Source organism: Corvus brachyrhynchos, unplaced genomic scaffold, assembly GCF_000691975.1.
Source record: "Corvus brachyrhynchos isolate BGI_N302 unplaced genomic scaffold, ASM69197v1 scaffold116, whole genome shotgun sequence".
Lineage (NCBI taxonomy): Eukaryota > Metazoa > Chordata > Aves > Passeriformes > Corvidae > Corvus > Corvus brachyrhynchos.
Window position 1 is genome coordinate 3,938,958 of NW_008240221.1, and position 11,345 is coordinate 3,950,302.

Genomic DNA, 11,345 nt, shown 5'->3' on the forward strand with positions numbered 1-11,345 from the left:
GGGAGATTAGAAAAGAGGAGAGTTTTCCAAAAAAAAAAAAAAAAAAAAAAAAAAAAAAGAGAGAGAGAAAAAAAAAGCGCCCTGCAATATCCTACTATTAAGAAGTATCTCAAAATTTTTTTTCCCCTTTGTAATTTGTTGTTCTGATGAAATTTACCATGTTTCTTCCCCAGACAACAGCGACTGAACACTACTGAGAAATTTGTCAACTTTTGGACTTTTCTCCACTCCTAAATAAAACTTGCATGGGCATTTTAATATTTAATAAATGACATCTGCAGTATTACCAGATTAAATCAGAAGAATGTTAACTGGATCTCGATTATTTACCCGATTGTAAAATGGATGCTGAGGTCCTGTCATACCACTATAGTAACTGCTGTGAGGCTGTGGGGACAAAACTCCGCTATTGAAAGGCCCATTGAAAGAGGTTGTCGAAGAGCAAGCTGAGGAAGGCTGACTGAACAGAGATGTTGCTCTAGCAGGTGCCTCATGTAAAGGCAAGGTGGGATAAGGAAGTCCTCCAATATTCATCTGATCTCTTGCAGCACGAACATCTGAAAAATAAATAGGTAACAAGAATAAGATTTTGCTTGAAATATCTGGAAAAGTTTTGTTTGCCAATCCATTACAGTATGTTTTTGTGTATTTAACTCCAATCAGAACTCATCAAGTAGAACATCAAGAAGAATGTCGAATTTCAGCTGGATTTGGTTGATTTCTCTTGATGATCACATCTACACAGGAGTCTTTAAGAAAGGATGATTTATCACATAAATTTATGTAATATATTACATGTCTCTAAATATTTAGATTTTTTTTTAAATGTGACATAAAGGAATGTAACAGTCACTCTCCAAGAGAAGCTGCTTCAAGGCTGGTCTGTACCATGGCAGAGTAACAAATCCCAGCACACAGAGGCCTCTTCTGATCCACCAGGGGCTGTAAGTGCTCTCAGAGAAGGTGCTAAGGAGACCTGGGAGTTGCCAAAGAAACCAAGATCCCGAACAAGCCTCAGCCCAGGGAGTGTGACAAGGTAATTGTGCAGCCAGGGGTGCAGGAAGGGCACAGTCACCCTACTCAAGAGGTGAGCTCCCTTGGTGGTCATCATCCCCTCAGAAGGAGATTGGATATGGTATCCACAAGGCAGAAACCTATAGTCCTCTGCACTTGCCAGAAAGGATGTGACAACCCAGACAGAACTCCCATCCAGGTCTCAGGCTGCAGGGGGGCCTGGCACCAGTGTCGTATGGCAGCAGAGACAACAGCTGTGTGAAACATGACCAGGCAGACAACCCTGGTCCAGCCTGGTGGCAGCATTAAGTACAGAAGCAGAAAGATTAAGAAGCAAGAGAGTTGGAGGACAGAGACTGCTGGAATCATGCTCTGACCTCCCTGAGAAAGAACAGCCACCAGAAAAAAAGCCAAGATCCAGGGGACCCTGTATTCTCCCCCTAGCAGGCAAAAGGTACCTGTGCCAGGGGACATTCATGTTGGACATCAGGAAGAATTTCTCCACTGAAAGTCTTATAGAGATCAGCCAGGAACTTGAGGTAACAGAAGCCAACAGGGAAACACCACTGAAATACCTCAACGGAATTAAAGGGTGCTCCTCTAAGAAGGTGACACAGCTGACAGCCCAGATGAGGTGCCTCTACCCAGTGTACACAGAGTGGGCAACTCACAGGAGGAGCTGGAAGCCACCGTGCTGCTGGAAAGCTATGACCCAGCTGCCATTCCAGAAACTTGGTGGATGAATCCTATGACTGGAGTGCAACTACTGATGGCTACAGACTGTTCAAAAGGGACAGGAGAGGAAGGAGGGGAGGAGAGGTTGCTCTCTACATCAAGAGATGGATAGATTGCAAATTCTTAAAAACAGTAGCAAGGAGGACCCCAGGAACTAGTGGCCTCTCAGCCTCACCTCTGTGCCTTTGAAGATCATGGACCACATCCTCTGAGAAGTTTTGCTAAGGCACATGGAGGACAGAGGTGATTCAAGACAGCCAGCAACAGCTTCACCACAGGGAAGTCCTGCCTGACCAACCCTGTGGCCTTCTGTGATGGAGTGACTGCATCAGTGGACAAGGGAAGGGCTACAGATACCATTTATCTGGACTTCAACAAAGCTTTTCATATACTCCCCCACAGTATCCTGCTCTCTACATTGGAGATGTATTTGATGGGTAGACTGTTACATAGGTAAGACACTGGGTGTGGACAATTGCATCCAGAAGTTAGTGGTCAATAACTCGAGTCCCAGTGGACATCAGTGGCAAGTGGTGTCCCTCAGGGGTCCATACTAGGACCAGTGTTATTTAATATCTGCATTAATGACATGAATGAAGGGATCGAGTGCATCCTCAGCAAGTTTGCAGATGACACCAAGCTGAGTGGTGCAGTTGACACACCTGAGGGACAGGATGCCATCCAGAGGGACCTGGACAAGCTCAAGAAGCGGACCTACGAGAATATTAAGAGGTTTAACAAGATCACCTGGGTCAGGGCAACCCACAGTAACAATCCAGGCTGGGGAATGAACAGATCCAGAACAGCCCTGCTGAGAAGGACTTGGGGGCGCTGGTGGATGAGAGGCTGGACATGACCCGGCCATGTGCCCTTGCGGCCCAGAAAGCCAAACATGTCCTGGGATGCATCCAAAGCAGCATGGGAAGCAGGTGAGGGAGGGGATTCTGCCCCTCTGCCCCCCTCTGGTGAGACCCCACTCACAGTGCCGCATCCAGCTCTGAGATCCCCAGAAGAAGGAAATAAATGTATTTGAGCAAATCCAGAAGAGGCCACAAAGATGATTAATGAGGGATGGAACACCTCTGCTGTGAGGAAAGGTTGAGAGAATTGGAATTTTTCAGCCTGAAAAAGAGGTGGCTTTGGGGTGACCTAACTGTGGCCTTCCAGCACCTGGAGAGAGCCTACAGGAAAGGTGGAGAGAGAATATTTACAGAGACAGGACAAGGGGGAATGGCTTCAAACTGAGAGTAGGTTTGGATTAGATGTTAGGAAGCAAATCTTTACCGTGAGGGTCGTGAGGCACTGGAGCAGGTTCCCAGAGAACTTACAGATGCCCCAACACTGGAAGTGTTCAAGGCCAGGTTAGAAGGGGTTCTGAGCAACCTGGTCTAGTGAAAGGTGTCCCTTTCCATGGCAGGGGGGTTGGAACTAGACCATCTTTAAGGTCCCTTCCAAACCAAGCCACTATAAGACTCTAAGGAACACCTTTCTATGACAGCTGGTGTGGGGTCAGTAGCTCTGACCAAGGAAGCTGTGACCGGTCTGGAGAGATGGTCCCATGGAGGATCGCCTTCCTGAGGCCCGGTGTCTTCCCTCAGCTGCTGGCAGGAGGGCCTGCGCAGAAGCTGTCAGCTCTTTAGTGATTGTCAGCTCGTGATTTCAGCTCAGCTCTGCAGGGCAGCCTCCAGGCCAGACCAAGGAGAGAGACGAGAGGCCCGTACAGCTGTTCCACACGAGGCAGCTTTATCGGTCCGTACTCCGGCGAAGGGGAGGCCCAGGCGCTCTCGGCCCTCGCAGGGGCAGGGGGCTGGCTTTATAGGGATACAGGGGGTGGGTGTGAGAGGGTAAACGCCAATGGGCTACAAAGGATCTGCACAGGGCCTCCCAGAGGATTCTGGGTTTGTCTTCTTGCTGTAACTGAAGAGTAGCTGCCTTCCCGGGGGGGGTCCTGCTGGGAGATTGTGCAATCTCCTTATCTCAGCAGATGTCCCTCCAGGGCAGTGGCTGGGCATACCCTATGCCTCTCCTATGAGAAAAGGCTGACAGAGCTGGGGTTCTTCAGCCTGGAGAAGACTTTGTTTCACTGACTTCATTTCTATAGGGTTTTACATATATTTTCAAAATTGTTAACAAAGATGTGAAGTCAACTCGCATCTCTTCTACTAAAATATAATTGCTTGTATTGGTTTCCTCCATCTCCTAAAGCACTCTGTAAAGCAAGAACAGTGGACTCCCCCCTCCAAAAGGGAAGCTTTAGTCTAGTACAGTCTGGCTGTTACAGCAAAACTATTAAGCAAAACTGAATGGCCTCTTAACAAAGTCAAATCAGACAATCTGAAGGTATGATATATTGAACAAATGAGTGTTCTGTGTGACATGCCAAGTAGCTCAACTTAAAATAAAGAATAGATTTGTCATTTTCCATTTATTTGAAAGCATACTCGCCTGCAATTATTTCTCGTAGCTTGGGATCCAAGTTCACAGTACAAGGCAAAAAGGTTCTTACATCACGTGCAACAAGAACAGGTGTTCGTGAGGATAAAAATACTTCAAAGTTCCGAATATCTGCATCAATTTCAAGTAGAGGTTCAACATCTTTAGTTGTAGGAATATTCTTTGAAATTCTGGGGGGTGAAATTAGATACATCATAAACCATATTTATTAGAGTATGACTTCAGTTTACAAAGTGATATTCTAGTACACTTGCACCCATTCTCCCTGCTTTCTGAAACATAAAAGAACACATAAAGAGCTGCACTGTCTGCAGAAAGATCAGTGTAACGTTTTCTAATATGCAAAAAACCTCAAACTGCTGAACAATCTGATCTAATGGTATGCTTCAGAGAAATGTCAAAGAAGCCATACATCAGTAATGTCAAATCCAAAGTAATCAGAAGTTAACATTTGTCAACTTCAACCTCAAATATCTATTCAAATTCCTATACCCAAATCAGAATTCCATGGTAAAAACAATCTCATTTTTAAACTAACTTTTTGTAACAGGAACAGGCATCCTAGAAGTTGATCAAAATCTAACCGTGCATCCATTGCAAAAAGTGGGAAAACAACCACCTGCTTTCAAGCAATTCACCTTCTAAGAAAAAGCCACAAACAAATGAAAATAACAAAACCATGAGACATGATCAATGTAAGGGACTGTTCATGCATTATGGCTATTGTCAAGCAACAGTGGGGGTTTTGTGAGCACTAGTATAAAGGCAAGTTTCAGGAAGGAACAAGTAGAAGGATTAAATGTTAGTCTTATGGAAGTTTATGAAAAGCTCCTACCAAGCAAAGTGATGAAGGCTAACATTGTTGGTCAGATGGACCTACCTTATTTGATGTTTCATCTCATAGTACTGGTATATCAAATGAGAAATGTTAATCTAAATTAAAGATTACTAAAATGAAAAAGTATTTCTCACACCCAGCATAATAAAAATGTAAACAGTGAAAGAACGCACTGAGAATGGTGAATACAGTTACAGTAATGGCTATAAAGTGACTGTGACAGCACTTCATATGGATACCAATGAAGTAACCTCACTGTACATAAAGCAAAAATAGAAAAAAACTGTGAGGAGAAAAATATAAAAAACTTTATATAAATATAAAATTAATTATGATTTTTAATGGCTCTTTTCAAAGACATATCAAGACTACAGCTCCATGATAAAGAGCAAGAGCATAGATATGTTGGCTGCTCTGTGAGCTGCTGAAACTTGCTAAAAAGAAGAAGGTAGCATAGAAAAAAGAAAGTGTAAGAGTTTTCTCTGATTATTGGACAATTAAAAGATCTAAGGCAACTACCAGTGCTGTCATGGGGGAAATAAGTGCACTGATGCATGCATGGGAAGGGAGGAAGGAGACTCTCATGCACACTCAGTAAATCATCAGTACACCAGGAATCTCTTACATTAAATAAATTCACACTCACATTGTGTCTATGAAGAGGAAAAAACCATAAAACACTTTAAAGAAACCCCCAACTGGTTGTAATTTAATTGTATTTTTAATAGAACTAATGAACTAAGTCTACCATTAGCTGAATAATCTCACCCTAGTTCACAATTTCTCTGCTTTTAAAAAGCAACAATCTTTTTTTATCTTTATTTTTAGATCCTCCATAAACAGTAGAATTTTATGTACCATGGGATTATTCCAGAGACAGAAGTGGCAGATTTACACAAAATACTTAGCATTTAATGTTAAGAAAAATAAAAGAATTGAGAATCAATGTTACATGCTTGAAGTAAGTGCAACTCCATTACATTAAAAATGTATTTCAGCTGTGCTAATCTTTCAATCTGATCTTTTAAGACATTCTTGCCATATACTACGAGTAGAATTAACAAATTCCTATAAATTTTACCAGAAAACATCTGAATGGACCATGTACCTAACAGATGGAGAATACCACCAGGCCATGCTGTCATAAACAGTATCTATGAGTAACTTCATTCATAGTGAGAGGCTACTTTATAGCACAGGAAAAATGTAACAAATATAAAGCATAAAAGCAAGTGTAGCCTATTTTAACAAAGGTTCTAATTCTGCAAATCATTATGAGACACTGTCCAGATGGCAGTTGGATTATCCACTCTGGGGAAGTTCAGTGTATGTAAGGCTTCAGAGACTCCAGCCTTAAGAGAATAAAAAGTGATGCATCTGTGAAAAGACAAACTGGACACTCAAAGGTTACAATTTCAAATAATGGGAACACTTCATTCTCTGGCAGAGTTTAAAGAAATCTAATAGAAGCTGAAAGCAGTCCTAACCTCAAGAAGTGAAGGGCCAAAAGAAAAAATAAGAACTTTGGCAGTATCAAAGAAAAGCTTGTATACTCCACAGAATCTGAGAAGTGCATATTTTACACACTAATGTTTAGCTACTACCTTAGGTTGTTCTATTTTGCCTTATATAAAACTACAACTAAACTGATTGTAAATGTGTCTGTTTTAAATCAAACATCAAATGGTGAAAAAAACCAAGATCCTTAATGCACACTTTAGTTATGTATGTTAGTTATATATATTTACTGTAAGTATTTGAGTCAGGACTTCAACACTGGAAAAGCAAAAATTAAGTCACTTTTCAAGTCAGGAACTGAAGAGTTAAAAAGTGGCCTACTTCAACACTTCAATCTACAAAATAAAAAGCCAAAAGAGAATGTGACATAGATTTAAATAAAACACACAGCTGATGAATCACATGAAACAAATTAGCTGATTTTTAATGCCAGCTCTACTTAAGTCTGAATGTGAACAGTGTTCCGAATACGATGAACAAAGCTACTGTTCAGAAGCCAATAGCCCACTGCTGGTGTGCAGATTGAAGTCTCTATTCTAACCTCCTGAGCTCCATGTCTTAAACTACGCCTTTGAAAGAAATATTTATGTAAATGATAATCTTTTGGCAAAGAGCCACAAAAACCATACGTGCCTGCACTTCTCAGATAAAAAAATAAAAGGTTAGCATGTAAAGCACTTTAGGAGTTACTTTCTCTAAAATATTAGCATGCAGATCTAAAAATAAAGCACTGTGAACACACTATTCTCATTTTGAGGCTAGATTCCTGAGGCAAAAGAATTATTTTTAAAATCAGAAGCATCAAAAAGTGTCAGTGTTACAGACTGTCTGTTTCCAGGAGAAACTACTTGAATTTAGAAGGAATGAGGCTAAAACAAAACATTACATTGATTGAAGTGAACCTTAAAAATTCATTCCACTACTCTTCATATCTCTTTCCCATGAGCAGGTGAAATTAAAAACTGCTTTCATTGTGGAATAAGTTGTATTCCAACAATGATGAATTATTTCTGCTTTTTCCTCAAATACAGATAACTTAGTACAAGTACACAGAGGCACATCATCTTACCTTCCATTCAAGAGACTGTAAATAAGATTCAAATTTGTTCTAATTATGTTCACCTTGTACTTCCATGACTGACTTAGAAAATAACCACCATGGTCTGACAGTGTGTCCAGCACTGAATGTTGCCAGCATAGCTCAGGCGAAGGTGCTAAGCTGTTGGGCTACACATGGCAGCCCACCTATTGACCATCTACTTCACTGCCCTGCTAGGTGGTGGCAAAATGGCAACAGCCAAAATCAACCACCTTCATCTGCACTGGAGGCTGCACTAGAGGTGCCCACATAGCCTATGTCACTGGTTACGTCAGGCCCTGAAATATGCCAACAGGATTTACCCACCTCTTCCCCCCAGGCAGGGATTTTGGGGCCTGTGCTCAAGGCTGGATCTGATGCAGAATAGCTGAGGAACCAGGCTGTGGTGACAAGAGCTGTGAGAAGCATCACTGGAGGGCTCTCTTGCCTGAGTTAAGAACAGCTTTTAAGCTCAGGCCTTTAACCTTGGTCCTCCCCTCTTGACCTTGACCACTGGCTTAACTTCCTGCCTTGACCTAAAACGTGCCTTGTGGCTAGAGGCCACCGGGCTGTTTGCTGTCCCTGGTTACCATCACTGAACCTGCTCCCACCTTCCCATTTGGCTACTGTGGGACTGCTCCCCTTGCTCACAATGCCGTGCCTGCCTTGCTGTCCTCCTCAGCTCCCCACTCCTCTCTCATGGAGCAGCCTGCCCTGCTGTTCCCAGACTGGTGAAAGGTTAACTTCTTTACAAGCCCTCATACCCTGAAGGGCTGGTCTCCCTGCTTTTTCCAAACCTCTCTCCCTGAAGGTGAAAACAAAGAAATGCTTCAAATTTATCTTTGCACACCTTATTTTTTTTACCTCGTGTGTTTCACAGGAGCAAGCAACTGCATGGACAAGAGTCATTTAACTTTTTCACTCCATAAAAAGCAAATGACTTAATTAATTGCTATTAAATAATAGAGCAACAGAAGGCACGAGCATGAAGGCATGTCATGTTTTATCTATCATGTGCTTTTTAATTTTTTCCTCTCAATACGGTACAAGTCAAAAATGTTCCCTAAAATAATGAAATAATTTGTCATTAAAAATGAGAAAAAAATTTTTCCAGAGATTTGATACTGAGAAACACAAAACTAGAAAACCTCGGCCGCTATGGAATGCAATATGAAATTTTGATGCTTAACAGTCTGCTAATTAGACATCTGATCTCTAATACCTAATAATCAAATCCTACTAATACTATGCTTTGCTCTTTAGTTACTTATCCTACTTTTCTCATGTCTGGTCAGTATAGTGACAGTGTTAAAAGCTCTCACCACAAATGGCTCCAGGAACTTTGCAGTACTATCAGCAACTGTGCTGCAAATATTCTCTCAAACTGAAAATTGCAACAGGTCATTTGGACACTGAAAAAGAACATTTGCTTATAAGCCCATTCGTATAAAGACAGGAATAAAAAGTCATTGCACATTCAATACTATAACATAAGGAACTAAATGATTTATCTCAATAAAGACCAAAAAAGAGAAAGCTATAGTTTGATATATCTATGTAGACAAAAATTCAAGCCCCCTCAGCGCATATTAAGCAGAAGAGACTTCACGGAACAGATGCAATAGCTATTTAAAAACTCCTATTACCATAGGTATTCAGGAAAGCTTGCTTTGCAAAACTGACTCAAGTACCAGCGGATAAAGCACCTCTCCTCAGTGCTCCCACTTTTGATCATTTCAGAAAGAAAAAAAAATTCCGATCCTTAAAAGATTGATATTTATTAAACTAATCTTCCACACCCAGTATCCTGCACTGTCACTGAGCCATATTAAAAAGTTCTGGTTTTTAAACAACTCTCCAGAACACACCCTACATTGGCATACTTTAAGATAAAGTGTTGAAGCAGTTACAAATGCCCGGATTCATTCACAGCTTTGCAGTGCTATTTGAATTACAAAAGGCAAAAGAATTTAAAAAAAAAAAGGTGGGCATCAACCACCTACTACTCAACTGGTACACTGCCTTTTAACACTGAGACCACACTATTAGCCCAGTAGGAAACATAGTAACTTTATGTGCCCTGCATTTTAAGTAAGAGACAATAAAAGGAAATGGAAAAACAAAAAGGTTAAATATTTTAGAAGTAATGCCTCACTGTGAGGTCTACAAGAATACTAAATTGTCTACTTAAAGGATGTGATTTATTTAAACCTGGCCTGGGCAAAGATGATTGCAGAGAACATTATAATCAGAGTGATGAATGTGGCACCTTCCACAGCTTTTTCATTTTTAATTTCTATAATCACTAAATAGCTACACTTCTTAAATTAATACATCAATAGGCATTAAGCAACTCACAAATCCCTCAAAAGTTCATTTCACCCTTTTTCTTAAAAGGTGTTTAAACAGTGTCAAAACTGGAATTAACATAATAACCTTCCAGAAAAGTTACATTTCAATGATCTTGCTCAATTTTAACATTTAAAATTTCTACAGATTGGCTGAAAGCATGTAACATACTTTTCTAAAAGAATAATTCAATAGATACTTGTCTAAAGCACTGTAATGAAAAAGTAAATAGATAATGCTTATCATCAGTTTTTATTTTACTTCTTTTCTTCTTACTTATGTATATTAACAAAAAAACCCTCAAATGATTTAAACAAAAGCTTTTAGCTCAACACATAATTGCAACAAAATTACAATAATTGTACCAATTAAAATAATCCTGAATGAACAGTTTGTCATCTTAATGTTCCAATGGTTTATAGAAGGATCTACTTAATTAGCTGAAATTGCTTTTCAATGTTAGTATCAAATGTCATTTGTTAAAAGTTGAACGATTTTGAAAATAATTTAACAAAGCAATTTTACAAAACACCAAGAACCAACATTTTCTTTTCAGCTGAATAAAGCAAGCAGATGTGTCATCAAATTGCTATAAAAATAAATGAGCCTTTATATGGAGAAAAATAAATTTTACTACTAGTGCTACAGAATACTATGTTTTTATGAAATCAAATTCTTTAATAAAATAATTTCATATCATTTATATCTCGGTGGTATTTTTAGTATTCTATAAATATACTTTCTTAAATTGAAGTAGTAAACAACGAAGGAGAAATAGTCCACCGTACATGAAACAGAAAAATGTTTTAACCTAAGTGATTTCTTAATTTGATTACCATGGGTGTATCACACAAGAGATCTAAACCTATCAGGAAAACACGGCACCAATGAAACCACGCGATAGAACTACAAATCTATAGTAACGAACTGCCGTTTCACTTGCAACTAAATTCGTTTTTATCCGTTTAATTTCAAGAAAAAAGGAAAAAAATAAAAGAAAAACAGAGGATGAGTTGTGTAGTAACCTGAAATTAAGTATTTCTCTGGTTACCATTATTAGAGATAACTGTTTCTGTGGTTGATTTCAAAAAGGGATAACTTCAGTAAAGACCAGAAAAAAAACCCAAGCAAGGTAATATACCAGTGCTAAAACTGGACTAGAACTGAAGAAATAAAGAAACAACAATTCTTTTTATTATTGATAAATTAGACAAAGCATGTATATTCCACAATTCATCCCTTGGAATGGTGTTAAGAGCTGCAAAAGCATTAAAATGAAAGTAATAAATGAGCTATGCCTTGCTTAGATCCTTTAGTTCCCTTGATCCCCCCCAACCCCCCTCTCTCCTCCCCATCCCC

General features: G+C 39.8%; 1 protein-coding gene across 1 annotated transcript in view; it reads right to left on the reverse strand.

Annotated features, from left to right (window-relative positions):
* KIDINS220 (kinase D-interacting substrate 220kDa) overlaps positions 1-11,345 on the reverse strand; it is a 75,356-nt gene that overhangs the window by 18,802 nt on the left and 45,209 nt on the right. The window contains exons 23-24 of the mRNA XM_017744909.1: positions 4,195-4,373; positions 331-557 (exon numbers count right to left, since the gene is read on the reverse strand). Coding sequence (XP_017600398.1) covers positions 331-557; positions 4,195-4,373 — 406 coding nt within the window. The remainder of the gene's footprint in view (positions 1-330; positions 558-4,194; positions 4,374-11,345) is intronic.